The sequence below is a fragment of the Patella vulgata genome, chromosome 7 (assembly GCF_932274485.2).
Source record: "Patella vulgata chromosome 7, xgPatVulg1.2, whole genome shotgun sequence".
Lineage (NCBI taxonomy): Eukaryota > Metazoa > Mollusca > Gastropoda > Patellidae > Patella > Patella vulgata.
The window spans coordinates 33,338,790-33,364,860 of NC_065885.2; the positions used below are offsets into that span (position 1 = coordinate 33,338,790).

The 26,071-nt window shown below is 32.2% G+C and overlaps 1 protein-coding gene across 1 annotated transcript in view; it reads left to right on the forward strand.

The window, feature by feature from the left end:
• The window catches only part of LOC126827035 (serine/threonine-protein kinase mTOR), a 41,463-nt gene that overhangs the window by 11,872 nt on the left and 3,520 nt on the right, over positions 1-26,071 (forward strand). The window contains exons 21-56 of the mRNA XM_050556191.2: positions 25-157; positions 551-801; positions 1,088-1,174; positions 1,705-1,872; positions 2,242-2,354; positions 2,771-3,026; positions 3,646-3,792; positions 4,202-4,344; positions 5,529-5,691; positions 6,095-6,231; positions 6,739-6,817; positions 7,143-7,282; positions 7,958-8,058; positions 8,445-8,560; positions 9,523-9,600; positions 10,286-10,393; positions 10,579-10,704; positions 11,398-11,529; positions 12,580-12,677; positions 13,049-13,166; positions 13,484-13,642; positions 14,435-14,532; positions 14,641-14,737; positions 15,520-15,618; positions 15,833-15,955; positions 16,205-16,387; positions 16,828-16,962; positions 17,131-17,305; positions 18,173-18,308; positions 18,699-18,846; positions 22,247-22,369; positions 22,582-22,664; positions 23,791-23,938; positions 24,425-24,560; positions 24,768-24,830; positions 25,905-25,982. Coding sequence (XP_050412148.1) covers positions 25-157; positions 551-801; positions 1,088-1,174; positions 1,705-1,872; positions 2,242-2,354; positions 2,771-3,026; positions 3,646-3,792; positions 4,202-4,344; positions 5,529-5,691; positions 6,095-6,231; positions 6,739-6,817; positions 7,143-7,282; positions 7,958-8,058; positions 8,445-8,560; positions 9,523-9,600; positions 10,286-10,393; positions 10,579-10,704; positions 11,398-11,529; positions 12,580-12,677; positions 13,049-13,166; positions 13,484-13,642; positions 14,435-14,532; positions 14,641-14,737; positions 15,520-15,618; positions 15,833-15,955; positions 16,205-16,387; positions 16,828-16,962; positions 17,131-17,305; positions 18,173-18,308; positions 18,699-18,846; positions 22,247-22,369; positions 22,582-22,664; positions 23,791-23,938; positions 24,425-24,560; positions 24,768-24,830; positions 25,905-25,982 — 4,678 coding nt within the window. The remainder of the gene's footprint in view (positions 1-24; positions 158-550; positions 802-1,087; positions 1,175-1,704; positions 1,873-2,241; positions 2,355-2,770; positions 3,027-3,645; positions 3,793-4,201; positions 4,345-5,528; positions 5,692-6,094; positions 6,232-6,738; positions 6,818-7,142; positions 7,283-7,957; positions 8,059-8,444; positions 8,561-9,522; positions 9,601-10,285; positions 10,394-10,578; positions 10,705-11,397; positions 11,530-12,579; positions 12,678-13,048; positions 13,167-13,483; positions 13,643-14,434; positions 14,533-14,640; positions 14,738-15,519; positions 15,619-15,832; positions 15,956-16,204; positions 16,388-16,827; positions 16,963-17,130; positions 17,306-18,172; positions 18,309-18,698; positions 18,847-22,246; positions 22,370-22,581; positions 22,665-23,790; positions 23,939-24,424; positions 24,561-24,767; positions 24,831-25,904; positions 25,983-26,071) is intronic.

Sequence of the window (26,071 nt, forward strand, 5' to 3'; positions counted from 1 at the left end):
CTGTATTTGTTGTTTTTTGTTTAGGTTATTAGGGTATTGGGGTTAATAGGAGCATTAGATCCACATAAACATAAGATGAATATTGGTTTAATATCGGAACGAGAATCGGCCATCAGTAAATCAGATCATAAAAACAGTGGAGATGCCAACCAAAATGGTAATAGTTAGTTATATTGTTATTAATCTTTCTAAATCAATCACTGAAAAGATTATCTATTAAAAAAACAAGAATTTACTTTACATGATGTCCATTCAAATAGTTTTTAAAAGATAAAGCATTCTATACGCAACACTGCCTTTTGCTTCAGTATAAGTTTCACATATTGATTTTGATGTTAAGCATTATTCTTTTGTTTTATAAAATGAAACTTAAGTTTTATTTTAAAATGTGTATTATGAAAAGAAAGAGAGCAACATAAAACCTTGTAACAAAATATATGTTTTTCGTTACTGAAAAACCTAGGTTTTTTTTATGTTATTGAGAAACTGGGTTTGGGTGAATTAAATATGTCTATGTGTACTTAAATTAATTTATTTTGAATTTTTGTAGATTTGAATACTAGTGAAATGTTGGCGAGTATGAGTGCTACAGCAACATTAGAGGAATTTTACCCAGCTATAACTATTGCTAATTTGATGAAAATTATACGAGAGCCATCTTTATCGCAGCACCACACGATGGTTGTTCAAGCCATAACGTTTATATTTAAAACATTACGTATAAAATGTGTACCATATATACAACAAGTTATACCTGCATATCTTACTGTTATACATATTACAGATCCAAGTTTCAGAGAGGTAAATATCTGGTTATTTTATGGACTAATTGACATATTAAATTAAGAATTTGTTTTGTAGAGAGGTGGACAAAAAGTACAATATGTATGACTTGTCACATGATTACTAATAACATCTTATTCAACAAAGCGGAGATAGAAACCTGATTAGTGTTTCAAAATCTGAAAAATAAATTGTAATATAATTTTAGTTATATTTTTGGTGTTTTATTTAACCAGTTTATGATAGTTGAGATTTTTGTGACTGTCTATTTTTTATGTTTTATCTACTTTGTTTTTTATTTCAGTATTTGTTTCAACAGTTGGGAGTTATTATATCGGTTGTCAAACAACATATAAAACACTATCTAGAAGATATATTTGATATAGTCAAGGTGGGTTCATTTATAACCTGAGTTACACAGGGGCAATCATATATTCAATTCATGTGCTTAATGGGTATATATTTCTTAGTGAATACACTATGCTAGAGCATGCACATTTTATGAAGGCTATCTAGCTAGGGAATATTACTGAGATATGGATATTTTTTAACACTAAACTGCAAGTATAAAATGTCTGTGCCTTTTATCATGTGAACTATGTCGCAGACCGACATTTCATAATAAAGGAAGTAAATTTCCCGGACATGTCCATGTACTATTGGACTAATTTATTGCTTTGTTTTTATGGGACGTTGAATTTGGACATCCTTTTGGAGCATTTGTACTATATTTTAATTATAAGTAACATAATCAGTGTTATAAAATCTGAACATCTGTCTAATTTCCTGGTAAATTAAATTGGTTTTTGATATATGTACAATTCTAAAATGTGCTATGCAAGTTTTTGAGGAATTGTTTTTCTGTAGAAAAAGGCTTTTACAGTAATTCAAGAGGTTTTTGAAAATCCTTATTATTTTCAGGAATTTTGGACACCTACTAGTCCTATGCAGAGTACTATAATACGTCTTATAGAACATATAGTAGAAGCATTGGGTACAGAGTTCCGTGTTTATTTACCACAGATTATACCACAGATATTACGTGTATTTATGCATGATAATAGCTCTGATAGAGGTGTAACAGCAGAGGTAAAGAATTCATTATCATCATCATACAACAGTCTTTTGTCAATAATACGGTGCTGGGGGGATATTTAGGTTTTTCGATGAAAACCAAGATATAAAAAATATCCTTTGTAGATTAACATTTAATAAACAATATATAATGGTGTTCCATTCGCCTTTTATCTGATAATAAAACCTTCCATGATAATTCAATGCAATAAATTTTGTTTTAAGTCTCATTTATAAAGGCAAGGCGATTAAAAAGCTAAATAACAGAAAAGGTAGCAATTTTAAGAAATTTTAAAAAAGCTTAAACTGTTCAGTATTAAACTTTTGTCGAAAATTGTCATTATATTATCCCCAAAAATTAAAAAATAAATTATTGTATTTCAGTTATTAAATGCTCTACAGTTATTTGGTGCTAATTTAGATGATTATTTACATCTGTTGCTGCCACCAGTAGTTAAATTATTTGATTCGCCAGATATACCTCTCACTGTTCGCAAGTATGTAGATATAGAATTCCATGTATTTATTTTCAATGGTATCATTATGTGCACAGTGGTGTACAACATTGTACTATCAATTTTTAGATTTCTCATTGCACTAAAAGATCCTATGGAAGTTGAAATTTGAAGAGTAGTCAGAAAGGCCACTGTCTCTGCGAAATTTTTCTTCACATGAAACAGAAAGCACACAGTTGGCCACCCAAGCCCAAAGTGTTTAAGACATTCAATAAATCTGAATTATTTTCAGGTACATACATTTACTTCAAAGAAATAATAGTCGTATGTGAATTTGAAACAAAATGTAACTTTAGATTTCATGCATCTTGTGATAATTAGCACTAGCATTTATTATTTCTATAAAGTTGTTACTTGTAGAGTATTGTTAAGATATTTATTAATAATTTTATTTTCAGACTTGCCCTAGAGACCATTGATAGATTAACAGATAGTTTGGATTTAACAGATTATGCATCTAAATTAATCCATCCTCTAGCTCGTACAATAGATTCTACACCACAGCTACAGAATACAGCTATGAATACTATGTGTGCTCTGGTCGTACAGCTGGGACATAAGTTTATGATATTTGTACCCATGATGAATAAAGTGCTGGCTAAAAACAAAATCTCTCATCAGAAATACACAGTTTTAATGACCAAACTATTACGGGTAGGTTTTCATTACATATTATTTTGTCTCCAGGCTCAGTATTGCACACCTGTAAATTGCATGTAAATTTTTCTTAACATCGACCCAGTCTGTATAATTTATTAGTTCTGGAAACTGAGATACAAAATTTAAAAGTGCAGGAGAAAACATTTCACCTATTGGCATTGCCCTCAAGTTATTGCTATTATTTAGTCTATTTGAGGGTACAGGTAGATTATATGAGGTTGTTTTGAGTCAGTCGAGCTATGTGAGAATACAGGTAGATGAGTAGGTTTTGTGTCAATCAAGCTATGTGAGAATACAGGTAGATGAGGAGGTTTTGTGTCAATCAAGCTATGTGAGAATACAGGTAGATGAAATGAGGAGGTTTTGTGTCAATCAAGCTATGTGAGAATACAGGTGAATTTGTGTCAGTCAGGCAATCTGAGAATAGCACAAAAGATAAAATCTTGGCAATTAATATAGCCCATAACTGAAATTAATTATTATTGTCATTTAGGTAGACTGTTGTTATGGACGCTTGCTAGTAACCCATTGTTCGAAAAAAGAAAATGATTTTAAGATGAGATTTACAGACTCATGGGCAGAGATTTGATAAATATAAATATTTGTATTCTAGGGAACAACAATAGCAGATGAAGATTTAGATATTCATTCGGCAAAACATCGTAAAAACCGTAGTAAAAATAGTAAATTACCTGAAAGTACTGCCAATGATACAGCTAGTATCAAGAAGATGAGTGTTAAGTTTGATCATTTACAGAAGGTAAGTGCTTGGTGCTTTGTCTTCTTTTATGTTGTTTCAGTTTTGCTATTGGAACTATTCTGTTAAAATACAGCAGGTTACAGTCTAACTAATTAAAAAATACCTAGAACAAACTATACATGAATACAGGGCAAACAATCCACAGTTAATTCAAAACAAAACATGCTCTAATATTGAAATAGGCCAAGGATATTGTGTTAATTTCTTTTTATGGTCGGGACCTTATCAGGAAATCTTAAACTAAACTACATGTATTTGAGAATAATGATTCTTCATTGGCTGAGCACTAAAACCAAAGCACAAATTTAGCTCTTGACCAGTGAAGAGGCTGTATTCTTAAAATATTCTAGTGTCAGTTTTCTTGAATGTGGCTCAAACAAATTTGTCTTATGTATGTGTATTTTTATAGGCGCTAGTTGCTGGTAGACGTGTATCTAAAGAAGATTGGATGGAATGGTTAAGGAAACTGAGTATTGCCTTATTAAAAGAGTCTTCATCTCCAGCACTGAGATCATGTTGGGCTCTGGCACAAACTTATAATCCTTTAGCTAGGTAGGTATTGTTGGAGGGTGGGGGGGGGGGGCGGCTTAAGCCTCTAGTTGTATATAGTTGTTCTTTGGGCTGTTACCAATGTGTTTGTGATAGGGTTGGCTCACACTGCTGTAATATGGTTCTGATCCAAAGTCCTTGAATCTTGAATTTCTTTATTTTTTAACATAGAGCATCAGCTGAAAATATTGCTTTAGTTATACACTAGATATCTTATTGACATTGTTAAAGATACATTATGGGAGATTTTTATAGAGAGTTGGCCATTCTTGCTATAACAGTTCAAAAGTAGATGATGAAAGAAGAATATATTGAAAAATTCAGTCAAATTACTTTATTCTGAACATAGTTATCATCGTTGTAATATTTGCCTAGAAATGGTAGCGAATTGTGTCTTCACCTTCGCTGATCGTTTGATTGACAGGCGTTAACTCCACCTACATATCTCGATTATCAAGTAAAGTTTTTAATGGCATACGGAAACGCTTTACAGCGGCCTCGCTAAGTACACTCTATCATTTAGCCTCGATCTAACAGACGTATTTTCATCAGGTTACCCCTTATCTGATTTAATCAATTAGTGAAATCCTATTTAAATCCGAGCTGTAGCCGAGCCATCCGTGGGTCTACAGAGTTGATTTTGGTCTTGTTGTTTAAATAATTTATAATTTCTATAACATCTGAAGCCTAAATTAAGACTTGCAATAATCAGATTTAGCTCTTGCATAATGCATGTTTAAGTTCTGATAAAAAAAATCTGAAAGAAATTTAAAGTTGTCAATTGATTTTGTACAGCGTTACTGCCATCCATCACTGAAATCATATAAACATTGTAAAGGTCAGAATTTTTGAGATCAAACATTCTGTGAGGAACCCCCTATTGAGTCATGCAAACAGAACCTTGAATGTGATTTATTAATCAAAATTTTGGCATTATTTTTTCTCGTTTCGAAATTCAGAGTTGCTCTCAATGTTGTACAAAGTTATGGCCCTTATTATTTAATACTGGAAAGCCACCCTTCTACTGTTGGTTGTATATTTTTAGGCTTACAAACAGAACTTCACTTTGAAAACACAAAAAAATGAAATTGATGATATATTGTGATACGTACCTAGCACTAAAATTTATGGAATGATTATTTTTTGCAAATGTAAGGTAATACATATAAAATGTATCTATTTTACAGAGATTTATTTAATGCAGCGTTTGTATCTTGTTGGACTGAATTAACAGAAATGCAACAAGATGAGTTGATTAAAAGTTTAGAACAAGCTTTAACATCACAAGAAATAACTGAAATAACCCAGACATTACTAAATCTAGCCGAGTTTATGGAACACTGTGATAAGGTAACCTCTCTTTTATATATCAATTATTAGTTAAAAAATTTATAATCATTGACTTGAAATTAATACCCAGTGATTATATTCATGATGCCTAGAAGTCTACTGATTTTCAACAATTTCTGATAATTACTGTCAAGAGTTATGGCCCTTTATGACATAAGAAATTCTTGTGGAGGCTCTCGAGTAGAGGCATTGAATTTATACGCAGTGTTTATGTTTATGAGACAAAAGAAGGCTATTGAATTTCAGAGATTTCTGATAATTACTGCCGAGTGTTATGGTCCTTTATAACATAGAAATGCTCCCATTACCTACAAAACAATAAAATGTAAGGTCCTTTATGGACTACTTGAACGACTTGGCTGTTTTGTTGCCTAGCAATCTATCTTTTTTTTGTATTTACCAGGGCCCACTACCATTAGATAGTAGTGTATTAGGTGATAGAGCTATGACCTGCAGAGCTTATGCCAAAGCTTTACATTATAAAGAAGAACAATTCCATGATAAAGAGGAAAAAACAGAAATATTGGAGGCTCTCATCAGGTAAAGTATTTAAAAATATTAGTAGTGGTAGTAATAGGTCTATATAAAACTCTAAATCCATAAAATGTGCTTATGGTACATAAAACACTATTTGTTTAATGATATAATTGATGCAGTCAGATTTGAATTGATTGAGTGTTGGACTTAATGTGGAGCTAAGAAGTTTGTTCATAACTGCCTAGATGTTTTCTAACTAATCTGTGAATCGTGAAGTGAAAGCTGATTGTTATCATTATCGGCTTATACATGTAGTGGGTGGGGCCTTATAAAGCAAGAAGCGTTTAGGAGTTGGCTTATATTTTACCACTGGCTTTAGAAATAGTCGTAAAATTCTCAACGAAGACGAATTGTCATCACCCCCAAAACTATAAAAATTTCCATGCAGTTGAGTATTTTATTTTTGAACCAAATCAAACTAATTTATTAAGATTAAGTTGTACATATGGATAATATTCTTTTTTCTATTATATTTTGATAATCAATAATGATATATATAAATATTTTCAGTATAAACAATAAATTACAACAATCTGAAGCAGCAGCTGGTGTGTTAGGATATGCTATGAAACAACCTAATAATGACTTGGTATGTATACATTTATTTGTCCCTGTCCGGAACTTTTAACATATTTGGTTGTAGTTTGATACACTGCTCTATATAGAAAAGTTACAGATCAGTTTCATGTTTCGTAGGATTCTGTTGATTTTTCTCTAAATTATGAATTTTTGTTTAAGATAATTGATTGAAGGTTGGCACTGAATGTCCCATAGTTGAATCCTAGAATTTGATGAACAATCATTGTCCATACAAAATTCTTCTCTCTAGTACTGCATTTAACCAAACTCTGTTCTTTTTCTCTCCAAATATGTTGATGGAACATTGAAAACCCTGATTTGTTTGTTATTTGTAGAAAGTGCGAGAAAATTGGTATGAAAAGTTACATGAATGGGATCGAGCTTTAAAAGCATATGAACAGAAGTTAGAACATCAACCAGATGATGTTGGTATATTATTGGGTAGAATGAGATGTCTAGAAGCTCTAGGAGAATGGTATATATTTTATATTCTCATCTTTTAGTCCCGAAATGACCTAGTTTGTATCATGGACATTAAACCACATTTCTCTATTCTCATCATAAAATTAAAATTTACCCCACTCAATTTGATTAAAGTGAGAAGCCAGAAGCCCATTAAACTTATTTTAGATAACATTATATGATTTATAGACAAAACAGCATTAAACCACCACATATCAAAATTTTTGTCAAAACGGGAAGGTGAAAACAGCAGTAATTTTTAATGAAAACAGCATAAATTGGTCATAATCATAATATAGGTCTAATGTTTTGCAAGGTTGCTGAATCTTTGATTCAGAAACAAAACAAGTTCTGAGGGGGATTAGGTGGCTTTAGATCATATTGTCTGTCATTGGGTCAGGTGGCATTGTTTCGAATCCCTACAATGAGTAAGGACGTCTGTCTGTTATTGAAATAAAATTGAACCATATACTGTTCCCGAAATGACCTAGTTTGTGTGGTACATGTTGACCCCATTTCACTCTCTCTATCATGTTCTGAGTAATGATCAGTAGATACATTGGCACAGCATAGAATTGAAAAAGTCCTTTTTCATACAAAATACATTTAGTCATAAAATATAACTTTATGATAAACAATAAGTGTATGTTCTTGATGTTTTTCTTTATTGTAACTTTGCTATTTTCAGGGGTCAGCTACATACCTTAGCATGTGACAAATGGGCAACAGCTAATGATAAATCTCGAACCAAGATGGCCAGGATGGCGTCTGCCTCTGCTTGGGGTCTAGGTAACAGCTTCTTATAGTATTCTTGTTGTATATACAACAGTTTCAAAGTATATATTTCTCATAGCTGCCATTTTGATATATCTGGGTATGAAAAAACTATCCAGGATTTTTCCAGTCAAGTTTCCAATGGTGAAGAATGGCAGCTGGGGAGTTGACCAAGAAAGTATCTCTTAAAGTTTGGATGGGACAAAAACCAAGATCCATCTACAAATTAGCAGTGGGAATTCAAATAAGAGTAGACAAAAATAATTTCACCTTGCAACTGGAATCACAGAAATAATCTCAAAATATGTATCATTTGTTTGTTTTTAGTGTTTGGGTTTTATGGGTCAATGTTATCTATAGGTGAAAGTTAATTATGTTAAATTGTTATATGTATTTTACAGGTCATTGGGATAGTATGGAACAATATATGTGTTTAATACCCAGAACAAGTTATGATGGTGCTTTCTATAGAGCTGTGTTTGCTTTACATTCAGATAATTTTATGTTAGCTCAACAGGTATTACTATTCAAATCATAAATTCTCTGAGATATTATTGATATGGACTCTCTTTGCCCGTCCTTCATCCTACTTTGTTCCTGGAACTTAGCCCATGTTCTGTATATGAAATCTTTATGAAATTTTGTACACACATAAACCTATTATAGTTTGTCCGTTTTGCTAATTAGTAATTTCTCAGATTTATGTTTCCCAGAAACAAATTTGACTGAATGTTTGGAATACAATTATTTTTCAAGAGCATATCTCATAAACTGTTCAGGAAGTCTTTATAAAACTTTGTACAAACATCAACCTATTATAGTAGTATTACTACCATCAATGTTTTTGCACACCCTTATTTATAAACACAATGAAATTTTTGTCCACATATTTATTATAGTACACAGACATTGAAAATACTTCATGCAAGAGCTAAATCTGTCTATTATAGGTCTTTCTTTAGGCCTGAAATGTTATATAAATTAATAATTAGACATTTATTAACATGAAAAGACCTTAATCAACTCTTGATTCCATCTTATTTGTCGGATTTTCACTGAATTTGAATCCGCTTTGCTGCTCAATGCTCATTGATGATTTAATCCAAAAATGGATAATCAAGACTATGTTGTTTATCATACCGACTTTAGTAATGATGATTGAGGCTAGGTCTAAAATTCAAATGCTAATATCTCGGTTCAGAGTGGAGCAATTTGACTGAAATTTTCAGCATATTCCCTTTACATTATCTAGTTTTTAACTATTATGGTGAGAACTGGGAGCTCTTTATCTAATCTCCCATAATGCTCCATTAAACATTTTTGAACAAATGTGAACATTTCAAGATCACAGGTACCTGTAACGTGGAAAATATTTAAAAAATAACATCAATGTTCAAGATAGGCTAATACCTAAAATCTATTGGCAATACTTGATCAGATCCAGTATTTAATAATTTAATTATTATTATTTTGTGATAGTGTATAGATAAAGCTAGAGATATATTGGATACAGATTTAACAGCTATGGTAGGAGAAAGTTATAATCGAGCATATGGTGTAAGTATTGGAATTATTTATTTCTATCTCTAAACAAATGTTTGCCAGAATCTATGCACACAATGCCTTTCAATATATTATTTCACAGAGGAGTAAAGACGTGTCTGTAAATGTTCTTACTGAATTAGGGTTGCACATTGCACTGTAAATTTTGGATCTAACTGATTTGGTTGTGGTTGGGATCTCAGATTTGACTACCCTCATTGAGTTCATCTTTCTCCTGTTTTCTTCTACTGCTAATGAGCATGACTCTGATAGGCTATACAAGTAAATTATGGAGACAACCAATTCTCAGCATCTTATGCCAGATTGACCTGGATTTATTTTTAAAGCAATATTTTATTTCATTTGAAATTGGATTGGGGAACAGGTTAGTGTTATATTCATATCCTTGGATCCTGGGGTGTTACACTAAACTTGTGGGTGAAAGTGAAAAACAACCATTTACCATGTTAGAATTCCAATCTCTATCTTTATTACTCAAAAAGGCAGAAGAACTACAACATAAGGGAGACAACTTATACTTAAACATAAGGTTTCAGACCACAGCGAACTTCAACATACCACTATATGATACTAGAAATATGTTGACCCCTCTCCAGACACTAAACCCCATTTCGTTCATTCCTTCCTTTCCTTTGATCCTCTTCTTGTTTATGTCTGTATTATAATTTCTATACTACAGGCTATGGTAAATGTACAGATGTTAGCTGAATTAGAAGAAATAATACAATATAAACTGGTACCAGAAAGACGAGAGGCCATTAGATCAAACTGGTGGAATAGATTAAAGGTTAACAAGCCATTCTTTACTATATGAGAAGAATACCAGTTTTAATGTTACAGCATAGCAGTGCATTTAGAATGCATGTGATCATTCTGTAAATAATATGTCATCAGGATGAAGTACAGATCAAAATCCTGAAAGATACATTCCCTTGATGTCAAAAGTCCTAACTGTTGAATTGATTTTTACAGGGTTGTCAACAAAATGTAGAAGATTGGCAGAAAATATTGCAAGTTAGATCTCTAGTTATAACACCATCAGAAGATCGTATGACCTGGTTAAAGTATGCTAGTCTTTGTCGTAAGAGTGGTCGTCTGGTAAGTCATGTAAATTAATTTATATTATTCAAAATGAACAGTTTCGATTTTAAGATGGAATCGTGTTTTTTTAGTCGGCTATTGCTTAATGGGTCTAGGTTGGGAAGTAGTAAGAATACTGGGCTCTTCTACTAGACTTCTCCAGGTTTAAAACTAGCTGTGTGTCAAGAAGAACTGTCTGGATCTGGAAAGTGTTGTTAAGTATACATGTTAGTGTGGATTCTGTCAATTGGAATTGGATTGAAGATTATTCAGAGCCCCAGGGATAAATTGTTCTACATAATAGATAAAGCCACACCAATTTGATTTTTTGTTGAAGACCTATTAATAATTTGGCTTCCTGTTCCTTTGGAAAAAACAAAAAGTACTTGGTTGCTCTTCACGAAAGATTTTAGTTTTCAATTTTTAAGTTTGATTTTTTAAACAGAACATTGTTCACAATACTGGACTGGATATTTAATCATTAAGAGCCGAAGAACGAGATATAGAATTAGGTTGGCCTAACTATAATTGCAAAAATAAAAGTAGAATGTTAAACCTTTCATTTCCTAGCTGTAGTAAATGTTTGTCTCAGAATGACCCCAGGTAAAGTATCACCAAGATGTTAAACCATATTCCATCCTATTTCCATTGCTTGTTTTATATACAATGATGCAGATTGTAAATATACTTAATTGCTTTAATTTTATTCAGGCTTTGTCTCACAAAACTCTAGTCAACTTACTGGGAACAGATCCATCTGCTAATACGAATCAACCATTACCAACAACATATCCCCATGTTACATTTGCTTATCTTAAACATATGTGGAAAAATAATCAGAGAGTAAGTTAAAAGATTTATGTAATCGTAATGTCTTGGTGCTGGCAATGTTATTTCCTTTCAATATAAACTCTTGTGTATTTTTATACGCCCACATTTTCATGTGGACATATTATGCGTCGCCCCTGTCCGTCCGGACGTCAGTCCATAATTTGTTTGTGGACACTCCACAGGTCACAATTTTATCCGATTTTGACGAAGCTTGAAATACAGGTCTATATCCCAAAGATCTTGGTTCCTTTTGATATTGGCATGTATCGGACCATAACTTCATGGATTATGGCCCCTGATTGGTCAAAAAATCATATTTTTAGCTTGTGGACAGTCTAGAGGTTAAAATTTCCATCTGATTTTTATGAAACTTGAAATGCATGTTTATAACCCAAAGACCTTGGTTCCTTTTAATATTTGACAATATTGTATCGTAACTTCCTGAATTATGGACCCTGATTGTACGAAAAATCGTGTCTTTAGCTTGTGGTGTCTTTAGAGGTCACAATTATTATCCGATTAAAAAAAACCGTTCAAATATCTCACTGTTACACCGTAATGTCGGTTGAGTTCAAATTTCGGACCAAAATCTGACCAAAACTGCTTGTCCTTCCTACCCAAATAGTGTAAAAGTATGTAATACCAAGGTTGTGGACCCTCTAGAAGTCAGAATTTTTATCCGATTTTGATGAAGCTTAAAATATATCTATATATATCCCAAATATCGCCGTCCCTTTCGATATTTGCACATTTCAGACCATAACTTCCTGGATTATGGCCCCTGATTGTACGAAAAATCACTTTATATTTTTGCTTGTTCTCTATCCATCTCTTGCAAAATGTGGGCGTATCTTGCCTGGCAACTGCTGGTTTATCTTCTGATATATTTCCTAGTTTAGGTTTATTTCCCACTTGTGTTAACCTGAAACCACATTTTACTGGAGTCATACTTTTTGAAATACCCAGATAAATTTTGGGAGTAGATTGAAATGAAATGATTAATATACAAATACTGAATAACAAATATTATTATGTGATATTTTGTAATTTGTCGTTTTACAGAATGATGCATATGAAAAACTTCAGTTCTTCACTAGAAAATCTCTACAAGCAAAATCATTAAATATAACAGCTAATGAAAGAATCAAATTACAGGCCAAGTAAGTTTATAAGTAATTTAACTAAGAATTCAGAATTTTAGGATTCCAAATTCCTGCTAGTTATTCCATTGTTAATGTTCTATAGAATTTTTAAAATGTTATTGGCATTGCAGTAGAACCCTGTTGATTGTTCCTAATTTTTTGTGTTGCCAGAGTTATCTTTTGGTCATTTCGACTTTTAAAGCTTGACAAAGTGTCAATGATTTTAAAGCTGGTATAGCTGATGATACTGTTAATGGGCAGATTAGGGGGTCTGCCAAGCCCTTTCACTGTTTAGCATTATCTTGGCATTTAACCTCATGTTGGTATTGCACCTCTTTCTTCATTGATATAATTAATGAATTGAAATATGTGCTTATTTGTTTTGACAGATGTCATCGTCATCTAGGTGATTGGGCTAAAGATTTGATGGGTATTAATGAAGAATCTATACCCGAGATACAAGATCATTATCATCTAGCTACACAAAATGATAAAAACTGGTATAAGGTAAGCATTCACATTCAACAATAAACTTCCACTCATTGATGTCTTTATTTATCAATATATTATTCCAAATAGCATTTATTTTACTTCCATTTGCATTTTTCTTACAGTGTTTAATTGTCTTTGCTTAATCCACATTGCTTAATGTACTCAAATTGTTTGGAAAATATCTTGTTTATATTGTCTGCAGAAAATACCAAATGTTGGCAGGTTTTTTAATTCTTCATATTATCGTCATCTAATTTAATTGTATAGTTGAATCTTAAATAGTTGAAAATATTTGTGAATATATTGTTATATATTGTGTGTTGATATTTCAGGCGTGGCATGCGTGGGCGTTAATGAACTATGAGTGTGTATTATTTTATAAACAAAAAGAACAAAGTTTAGGCAACTCTGGTACCACACCTATGTCAGCTGATCCAACAGCTCTATCTAGACCTTTAATGGAACTAGTTGTATCACCTAAACCAGAATCAGTAAGTCATCTGCTCAATAGCAGTACAAAAACAGACTTAGGTTGAGGTGGGTTATTCATCTTCCCCTCATTTCTAACTAAGTCTGTTTTTGTACTGCTGTTAAGAGGGGATATTTAAATATCTATTAATGTCTACTCTCATTGTTTGATAAATGTTTGTATGTAAATCATCTGCCATTATGTGAAGAAGTATTCTGGTTTCTTTATGGAAATGATTGCCAGATATGTTTAACAGGGTGACTAATCTCGTTGTTCAGTTGTACAATTGATTGACACGGCGGCTGTTTTTTTTTTTTAAGTCATATTTTTAAAATAAAGCCTTAAAATACATGGCATATATACACAGTCCTACCATGTTAAAGAATAATCCTATTAACCCTATCATTAACTAGTGTCAGTTGAAATGACTAAAATATCATTTTCTTGTTGAAAGTAAAACGTTTAACCACAGACCTGGGCAACCGAGCACTGAAATTATTGCTTTAATAATAGTGACAATTCAGACACTACATTAATAAGTGTAGGGTACTTATTGGGATATAGAACATTGATTTTCTGTGCCAGAGCACCCATTTCAATCATAATTGCCAGTTTTGTTGAATTGACCGAAGTAAATACCATAGAATTCAGAAAAATATCTTGTCTTGCTTATCTGATGTAACCAAAATAGTCAAAATTTGACTGGCTGACAAAATTTGTAAGTGAGAAACTTTGTTTGTACTGTATTCATATACTGTTTGCTCTATGATTTGTTTAATATTGTCAAATATACAATGTATTATGTATCTTACAGAATACTGCTAAAATTCATAAATATTGTATACCAGCTGTTCACGGTTTCTTTAAATCTATAGCTCTATCTTCACAAAACAGTCTTCAGGATACATTACGGTAAGTAATATAGCATATTTCTTTCCTATTCTCAGTTCGGTTTCTTCTTTTTGGTGTAAATTTTGGTGATTGACCGTACTTGTAAGAATTTGTAAAATGTTATTTCAGATTATTAACTCTATGGTTTGATTTTGGTCAGTGGACTGAAGTACATGAAGGTTTAGTTGAAGGAATAAAAACAATACAAATAGACAACTGGTTACAGGTAATTTGATTTCTCCCATCACTGTTTATTCAACATTATGGCGGTGTTCAATTATCAGTCTGGATAGTTACAAATTGGTGGATTTGAAATCGAAATGAAACAGAATCGTGTCCAGCATCAGTTCTGTCCACCAAAAAAACTGATGTAGTGTGAACAGAATTCTGATGTAATCTACCATTTCACTGTATAGTGATAGGTCAAAATAGGATCATATATAGTTGGTGCATGCCTTGTAACCAGGAATGGGAGTCATAGTTTCTCAGTAAGACGTTGGCTGAGAAAGTTCATCAGGATTTTCGAGTGTAGTTCCCCCTTGTCTGGTGTAGGACGGAGTGTCTGGCAAGGGACAACATATAGCTGTTTGGAGGAGATAAAAAAAACGAGGTCCTGTGTACACATTAGCTTGCACGTAAATGAACCCATGACAGAATTTGTAATAGAAGTAGGCCGTAGCACCAGTTTCCAGACAAACTGTCCCTCATTAGCCCAGTCAGTGCAGAAAAGTAGGACATAAAACCCAATTTTATTTCATTTCATGTCACCAGAAATTCTTATGCTTACTTGTTTCGTGCATTGGAATTTAAAAATTATTTCCATTTTGAGTGAGCTCCCTTTTCAGTAAGCTGAGGAGCAAGCACACCTTTGTGTAAAGTTTGCAATAGAAATGATTGTGCATTACTTTTGCCTGAATAAATATGTTTAGCTGACTCTTTGTTGAAATTTATGTTGATGACGAATAATCTGAGATAAAAGTGTTTAGTATACTTGTAATTATATTGTAGGTAATACCACAGTTAATAGCTAGAATAGATACACCTAGAAACTTAGTAGGACGTTTAATACATCAATTATTAATTGACATCAGTAAAGCTCATCCACAGGTAAACACAATTATATTATAACAAATTTTAGGGTTGAATATGTTATTATGGTTCATGTATATTTTTTAAAAGGATTTGTTATTATAGATTATGGAATGTGTATATTTTGTTTATATGTTATTATGGTTCATGTATATTTTTTTAAATGATATGTTATTATGGTATATGTATATTTTTTATGATATGCTATTATGGTATATATGTATATTTTCAGGCTTTGATTTATCCATTAACTGTAGCAGCTAAATCAAATGTACCAGCTCGTCAGTCAGCTGCTAATAAAATATTAAAATCTATGAGTGAAAGAAACAGCACTCTAGTACAACAAGCTAACTTAGTAAGTCAAGTTTATAATATTAAGGAAGTGACTTTGATCAAATTTAACACACTTAAATAAAGAATAAAAGAAAAGGTGATAAAATTCGAAATATGATAAAATAGTTTTATTGGGGATCAGTTCCAGAAATTTTCAGACTTATGTAGATCAATCTTCTCAGCGAAGTACTTACACTCTTGAATGAAGTTTAGATTTTGAACCATATTTTATTGTAGATTAACCTTTTGGACGGGGTTAAATTTATTTTAGGTTTCAGAAGAACTGATTCGAGTAGCTATATTATGGCATGAACTATGGCATGAAGGTTTAGAAGATGCATCAAGGTTATATTTTGGAGAGAGAAATGTTAAAGGAATGTTTGCTACTTTAGAACCTCTACATGGAATGTTAGATAAAGGTTGTCATACACTTAAAGAAACGTCTTTTAATCAGGTAAGAAAGAAATACAAGGCTAAAATAAATAAACAAAATTAACAACACAAAGGTAGATAATCTCCTGAAACTGGTCTACACATTAACATGCACATAAAAGAACCTGTCGTAGATATAAATCGATTGAGAGTAGACAGTAAGCTGGTGCCTGGGTAAAATACTCCCACCACAGACAGTGCACACATAAACATAGAAATAGAAGTCACCATAATATGTTTGCATCAAAATGGCCAAAGTATTGTGTTGACAAGACTCTAAACTCCATTGTATTACACAATCGTAACAATCATTGGAAGGGATGACAATAAAGACATAATTAGGTTACAGGTATGTATATGAATATTCATTGTTAAATCAATTTTTGGTGATAGGTTGTCTCAATGGCTTCACCTATAAAACCCAACAACTCTACAAATGTATGTTAATTGTAAATTTTTCAGGCGTATGGTCATGATTTATTACAAGCACAAGAATGGTGCAAGAAATATCAAAGATCGGGAAATGTTAAAGATTTAACTCAGGCGTGGGAATTATATTATCATGTATTTCGAAGAATATCAAAACAACTGCCACAGGTAAGTTTATTTGAATGGGACCACATACAAACTGCTATTACAAACTAATTAAGCAAATTCAAGTAAAATATACTGAACAAAGAATAAGGCAACTATTTCCAACCTATTACTTTATTTAAATACCTGCATTTAGAAATTGACTTATGTATACTTTGATTGTAATTGTAGTTGACGTCATTAGAACTTCAGTATGTCTCACCTAAATTATTACAATGTCAAGATTTAGAGCTAGCAGTTCCTGGAACGTATCAACCAAATCAACCAGTGGTCAAAATTAATAGGGTCAAGAGTTCACTACAGGTGATAACATCAAAACAACGACCCAGAAAACTCAGTATATATGGTAAGTTTGATTGTGTGATTTCTGAAGAAGAGATAATTGTCTGTCTTAAATAATCATAATCTTTATTTTCTATCATTTTCAAATACCTTTATTAGACACATAGAATTAAAATATATCTAAACATAGTCCTATATAAACAATAGTGTCAAGAATCTCTCAGCATTATATATCATTTTTTATAATGGCTGTATCTCGGTTATAGATAACAGCCCTGATTCACGAAAACTAAGATATAATAGCTTCTACATTGACCGAAAACTAAAATCGTAATACACATTTTAGGTATGGATGCTGTTTCGCCCATATATGCCGGACATGTCCAGTTGACAAACGTCCAACCCTGAAATATGCCCTATCTGAATCATATGGTGAATCATATTAAAAATTCCAAAATATATTTACTTTACTGAGGGTAATAACTATTACTAATCTTGTTTGTCATTGATAATAGACGAAATTGATTACTGGTAAGTAATTAAGTTATCAACCCCTTAATTACATAAAAAAAATATTTGTATTGGAAATCTATTAAAGGGAATAGAAGCTTATTGACCTTATTTCCTGAAGCTTATAAACGACTTCTTGTGACCTAATTCTGGCCTCCGTTATCCAAAACTAAAAATGTCTGACGAAATGGCATCCGTGATTTTAGGTGTTAACATTCTAAAAATCTTTTAGTATATGTTGTCATGAATAAGGCCCCTGTTTTAGACATGAAATGGCAGAGTGAATAGCAAAGCTTTTTACATGGATATTAAATGCAAAAATTAGCCAAAAAGTCTATAAAACAGTAAAAGATGAGCTACATTTACTTGTCAGAATGTTTCAATAATCTTTCAGAGATTAATCTTGGTGTTTTCTTTACAGGTAGTGATGGTAAAGAATATCAGTTTTTACTGAAAGGTCATGAAGATTTACGTCAAGATGAACGTGTCATGCAGTTGTTCGGACTTGTTAATTCTTTATTACGTAACAATCAAGATACATTCAGACGGAATCTAACGTAAGTAATATATTTTCCATCGGTGCCGATCATTATGTAGTTATTATAATGCTAATTTAAACTAGGTAGAGGGACATGTTTACAAAAATGTAATATATATATGAAGTATATTGGAAATAATCTGCAAAGCTTGAGCTGACTGAAACATAAATATCTTCCCCTGATCTGACATGTTCGTTGTGTCTGATTATGTCTTAATTCTAAACTGTGTCACACATTTTCAATTTTATAAATTCTGAATGTCCAGATCTAATAAATAACCCATCCCGATAATAAATGTTACTCAAATAATTTATATTTAGATTAGTTTAGATTTAAGCATCTTTATTGCTGAATAGTCACACTTCCACTTGAACATTTTACTTTATTATAATTGATTTTGTTTTACAGAATAACACGTTTCTCAGCTATTCCTCTATCAACAAATTCTGGTTTAATTGGTTGGGTACCTCACTGTGATACATTACATTCATTAATTAGAGATTATCGTGAAAAGAAAAGAATATTATTAAATATAGAACACAGACTTATGTTACGGGTAAATCTATATGTTATTATATTTCACACATAGCACTATGATTTCTGTGGAGAATCTTCCACAATTATAATCAGTTGTTGAGATTGACCTACCAGTAATTGATTTAATTGCATAGAGCTTGTCCCATCTCTAATAAGTATAATGAAATGGAATTTAATATCATACTTCACACTATAACTCTCGTATCATGTAGTTGTGATGTTTTTGCAGGAGTTTCTGTATTTAATGTTTAGTTTCAAACCATTGTAGCTTAAAATTAATTACTCAACACTGCTCGGGAACTAAACAATTATAATCCAGATAAACCATTTTCTACGCGACAGTAGAAACCCAATGGTTGGAAACTAAACATTAAATACAGAAACTCCTGCTAAAACATCACAACTACATGATACCTGAGTTGTAGTGTCAGCCTTTTTATACGCCCACATTTTCATATGGACTTATTATGCCGTCGCCCCTGTCCTTACGTCCGTCCACAATTGTTTGTGGACTCTCTACAGGTCACAATTCTTATCCGATTTCGACGAAACTTGAAATATAGGTGTATCCCCAAAAGATCTCGGCTGCTTTCGATATTGGCATGTATCGGATCGAAACTTCATGGATTATGGCCCCTGTTTGTACGAAAAATCACGTTTTTAGCTTGTGGACCCTATAGAGGTCACAATTTTGATCCGATTTTGTTGAAACATGAAATGTAAGTTTATAACCCAAAGATCTCAGTTCCTTTCGATATTCGCGCATATCGGACAGTAACTTCCTGAATTATGGCCCCTGATTGTACGAAAAATCACGTTTTTAGCTTGTGGACCCTATAGAAGTCATAATTTTTATCCAATTTAAAAAACCGTTCTATTATATCACCGTTACACCCTAAGGATGACTTAGTTCGAATTTCGTGAAAATCGGGCTAAAATTGACAGACAAAATGGCCGCTGTTTGTTCCCAAATAGCGTAAGAATATGGTATATCAAGGTTGTGGACCCTATAGGGGTCACAATTTTTATCCAATTTTGTTGAAACTTGAAACGTAAGTTTAAAACCCAAAGATCTCGGTTCCTTTTGATATTCATGCATATCGGACCGTAACTTTTCCTGAATTATGGCCCCTGATTGTACGAAAAATCACGTTTTTAGCTTGTGGACCCTATAGAAGTCATAATTTTTATCCGATTTAAAAAACCGTTCAATTATATCACCGTTACACCCTAAGGATGACTGAGTTTGAATTTCGTGAAAATCGGGCCAAAATTGACAGACAAAATGGCCGCCGTTCGTTCCCAAATAGCGTAAGAATATGGTATATCAAGGTTGTGGACCCTATAGGGGTCACAATTTTTATCCGATTTTGTTGAAACGTGAAATGTAAGTTTATAACCCAAAGATCTCGGTTTCTTTCGATATTCGTGCATATCGGACCGTAACTTCCTGAATTATGGCCCCTGATTGTACGAAAAATCACGTTTTTAGCTTGTGGACCCTATAGAAGTCATAATTTTTATCCGATTTAAAAAAACGTTCTATTATATCACCGTTACACCCTAAGGATGACTGAGTTCGAATTTCGTGAAAATCGGGCCAAAATTGACAGACAAAATGGCCGCCGTTCGTTCCCAAATAGCGTAAGAATATGGTATATCAAGGTTGTGGACCCTATAGGGGTCACAATTTTTATCCGATTTTGTTGAACTTGAAATGTAAGTTTATAACCCAAAGATCTCGGTTCCTTTCGATATTCGTGCATATCGGACCGTAACTTCCTGAATTATGGCCCCTGATTGTACGAAAAATCACGTTTTTAGCTTGTGGACCCTATAGAAGTCATAATTTTTATCCGATTTAAAAAAACGTTCTATTATATCACCGTTACACCCTAAGGACAGACAGACAAAATGGCCGCCGTTCGTTCCCAAATAGCGTAAGAATATGGTATATCAAGGTTGTGGACCCTATAGGGGTCACAATTTTTATCCGATTTTGTTGAAACTTGAAATGTAAGTTTATAACCCAAAGATCTCGGTTCCTTTCGATATTCGTGCATATTGGACCGTAACTTCCTGAATTATGGCCCCTGAATGTACGAAAAATCACGTTTTTAGCTTGTGGACCCTATAGAAGTCATAATTTTTATCCGATTTAAAAAAACGTTCTATTTATGTCACCGTTACACCCTAAGGATGACTGAGTTTGAATTTCGTGAAAATCGGCCCAAAATTGACAGACAAAATGGCTGCCGTTTGTTCAGTTCCTTTCGATATTTGCGCATATCGAATTGTAATTTCCTGAATTATGACCCTTGATTGTAGGAAAAATCACTTTCTTGTTAGCTTGTTCTCTATCCATCTCTCGAAAATGTGGGCGTATCCTGCCTGGCAGCCGCTGGTTTGCATTATGGTATGGTAATTTCTTTTTATACTATGTCTATGAAGTTGGAGAATTTTACCTAGACAGTGGGTGTTTTTGCCTACTCTTCTTGAATTTTCGACTGTCAAGGATTCTTTCATACTAAACATAGGCTGTCTGTCTACAGTTATCCGCTTGAGAACAGACACTAAGCTAGTTGACCAACATTTTAAGTCCTAAATCTCGATCTTAGTCGAAAACACTAAGTATACTTCGAGAATTTTGTTGAATATTTGTTCTGCTTCCATTTAATAAAATTGAAAAAGTTTATTTAGTCTTTGTGTGTATGACAGATGTGAAACGGAGTAGAAACGCATTACAAAACAGCATACTATTTTTTTGATATGGCTGCCACTTAGGGCAGAGATTTATTCTTGAGGAATGAAGTATATGGATCTCTGTGTGCAGAATGGGATTCTTTCACATGTACGCTATTATGTACATGGGTGAACCATCAGATCAACATAGTTAAAACTTTATCTTCATCTATTGTTATTGAAATGATAACTATCCCATCAGCTTGGTTAAAACTTTATCTTGATCTATTTTTATTGAAATAATAGCTATCCCATCAGCTTAGTTGAAACTTTATCTTAATCTATTGTTATTAAAATAATAGCTATCCCATCAGCTTAGTTGAAACTTTATCTTAATCTATTGTTATTGAAATAATAGCTATCCCATCAGCTTAGTTGAAACTTTATCTTGATCTATTGTTATTGAAATAATAGCTATCCCATCAGCTTAGTTAAAACTTTATCTTGATCTATTGTTATTGAAGTAATAGCTATCCCATCAGCTTAGTTGAAACTTTATCTTCATCTATTGTTATTGAAATAATAGCTATCCCATCAGCTTAGTTGAAACTTTATCTTCATCTATTGTTATTGAAATAATAGCTATCCCATCAGCTTAGTTAAAACTTTATCTTGATCTATTGTTATTGATATCTAAGTAATTTAGTTTACAAACTCCTATGACATTTATATTCTAGATGGCACCTGATTATGATCATCTGACATTAATGCAGAAAGTGGAAGTTTTTGAACATGCTCTAGAACATACACAAGGTGATGATTTAGCTAGAATATTATGGAACAAGAGTCCAAGTTCAGAGGTAATTTGACATGTTTAACTAATATGTTTTGAAAAAGATCACATACAGATTTTTTTCTTCAGTAAATAAGTTTTCTGTTAAAATAAATGTAAGTTCTTTGAGAAGTTAAATAAATTTTTTCTTTGAAAGTCAATGTGTTTTATTCTGTGAAATCCAATATATTTTGTTTGTGAAAGTTTTAACTGTGATACTGTTATGAATTGTATTTGCAGGTATGGTTTGATAGAAGAACTAATTACACCAGATCACTAGCTACTATGTCTATGGTTGGTTACGTTTTAGGATTAGGTGATAGGTATGTTAATTTTAATATGCCCACATTTTCATGTATATTGTCGTCGCCCCTGGTCTGTACACAATTATTTGTTTGTGGACACTCTACAGATCACAATTCTTATCTGATTTTGACAAAACTTCAAATATAGGTTTATCTCCGAAAGATCTTGGTTCTTTTCGATATTCTTGCATATCGGATTGTAACTTCCTGAATTATGGCCCTTGATTGTACGAAAAATCACATTTTTAGCTTGTGGTCCCTCTAGAGGTCACAATTTTTATCTGATTTAAAAAAAAACGTTTGAATATATCACCGTTACACACTAATGATGATTGAGTTCGAATTTTGTGAAAATCGGACCAAAACTGCCGGACCAAATGGCCGCCCCTCGTACACAAATAGTGTAAAAGTATTTAATACCAAGGTTATGGACCCAAGGTTATGGACTCTCTAGAGGTCACAATTTTGATCCGATTTTGATGAAACTTAAAATATATCTTTATATTCCAAATATCTCAGTCCATTTCAATATTCACACATTTCAGACCATAACTTCCTGGATTATGGCCCCTGATTGTACGAAATATTTTTTTTTATTTTATCTTGTTCTCTATCCATCTCTTGCAAAATGTGGGCATATCTTGCCTGGCAACCGCTGGTTTATTTTATTATGCCTTAATACTGCATAAGTGATTTTAACAATAAACTCTTCTATACAAGAACAAATTCCTTCCTTCTTCCCACTGAGTTCTATAGTCCGTCAAATAGTCCTCATAGAGAATATTAATAGCTCATGTATTTATTTGGAACTGAAACAATTTTCCAAATGGCCTAAGTTCTATAGTGCACAAAAGTTTTTTTTAGGTTTCTAAATCCCAGTGTTACACCCCAAGATAATCCCAATGATAAAACCTGATGCTCTGTCTGGCATTGAACATATTTGGCTGTTAAATCAACTTACCATTCAGTCTACATGCCAATTATATCAAAAAAGTCTTAGACTTTTTATGGTAAAATCAAATTTTATTTTTTTGAAATTTAGAAATAAATGATCAAGATAGTCATTTTCAAGAATGTTGTAAATGTTGGCAATGTTTTAAAATGATATGATAAAATGATATTTAATATTTATGATGAATTACAGACATCCATCTAATCTGATGTTAGACAGACTCAGTGGCAAAATTATACATATTGATTTTGGTGATTGTTTTGAAGTAGCCATGGTTCGGGAAAAATTTCCTGAGAAAATTCCTTTCCGATTAACAAGAATGTTGATAAATGCTATGGAGGTAGGTGAACATTTACAGTTAAGTAGACATTGATCTCACCTCACAGTCCTGGAAGATTCTCACTCTTATAAAATTTCATGGAACAGTTGTCTGACATAACTTTCTATGAGTATTCAGTAAATAAATCCACATTAATTATGGAGCAGTAATTATCCTAATCCTATATAAATTTTTGTATTCCAATGATATTGACCTGTTGTTACTAGAGACATTTTTATGTCATATTTATGTTTATAATTTGTGTTTAGTTTGTTTAGTTCTAAAAATTGTACTAAATTGTACTAGCAGTAGTCCTGTTCATTTATTAGTGTTATTTATTATTTGAAATAAACCAAGAATATGGTGAATAAGTAAATAAAATCTGCACCTATTATTTTTAATCATTCCTAATATTGAAACCAGTGTAGTTGTGACTGGTAATATGTTACAATATGAAATTCAGTTATAATGAAATTTGAAGTTCGATATTTTCTGTTGTTTGTATAGGTAACTGGTATAGAAGGTAATTATCAGATGACATGTCAGAGTGTAATGGAAGTATTACGTGAACATAAAGATAGTTTAATGGCTGTATTAGAAGCTTTTGTTTATGATCCATTACTTAACTGGAGACTTGTAGATGGTAAGATATTTAAATATGAATTAATTTAACGTTATTTAAATGTCATTATTAAACATCAGTAAGCAATCACATCATTGAATATTTATTGTACTAAATTTATCTGGTATAATATATTATATCAGTGTTACAGTGAATATCAGAAAATTAAAAAAGAAAATATTGAATAAATGTATTTGTGAACTTTTAATGTTATCTATTTGTTTCTAGCTACAATAAAACCTAAAACAAAGGCCAATCGATCCGATTCTTATGCTGGAAGTCAAGAACAAGGTATGTCATATTCTTTAAACATATCATAAAATGTCTTCCAAACTGAATTAAATAAATTATCATTTATCAGATGTCTGCCAAACTGAATTAAATAAATCATCATTTATAAAATATCTTCCAAAGTTTTAAAGGTCACCAGAAAAGGTTCATAAATTTTTTAAATAATGCAAGTAATTATGTCAACATATACTTTCCATAAGTATAACACGAACCCGAATGTCAATATTACCTGCAACAGGTAAATTTCAACGTTAGCAATTTCCACCATTCTCCGTGGATAGTCGTAACTTTCCGTAAATGTGAGGTCATTTTAGTCCTTCTGCTCATATTCTAGTCTATATTTCTATGTGCAGAAGGACTAAAATGACGTCACGGATTGCTTATTGACGGAAAGTTCCGACTACCGACGGAGAACGGCGGAAATTACTAATGTTGAAATTTACCTGTTGCAGGTAATATTGACGTTCGGGCTCGGGTTATACCTATGGAAAGGATATGTTGACATAATTACTTTCATTATTTAAAAAAAAATTGATGCTTTTCTGGTGACCTTTAAATTAAATAAATCATCATTTATAAAATGTCTTCCTTAAGCATTATTACTGTTTTTACTCATCATTTATAAAATGTCTTTCTAAAGCAATTACTGTTTTTACTCATCATTTATAAAATGTCTTCCAAACTTAATGACCGTTTGTATTCATCTTTTACCAAATTTCTTTCAAACTAAATTACTGTTTGTACTCAACTTTTATAAATGTAATATCAGTTTTATTGATGAAAGTATTTATTGGGTGTAACATTAAGAACGTTTTATCCCCTTTAGCATTACAGTAAATTGAATTGATTTTGTATAAAAGATTCTAATTGCTGACCTAGCCATTTACAGCAAGATATATTGCTGATTTAAATGAAAACAGCTGTTACTCTCTAGTCATAATTTCAACTGTCTGTATCTCAGCTGTGATAAATTTTATTTTATATTTTGGTTGATTTAGCTTTATCAAATTCTCTAAATTTTAATTTTTATAATTTGTTTTAGTGTTTTTGTAATTATATGAGAATTTGTTACAGGTGATCTACTAGAAAGTGTTGTAGATTTGACTCAGTCTTCAACTAAAAAATCACTACCTGAAACATCAGAGGCTGCAGGTAAAGACATTACATGTAAATATTTTTACCATCATCATTCACAAGGGAGGGGAAATTATTTAGGTATAATAGGGTAGATTCAATACACT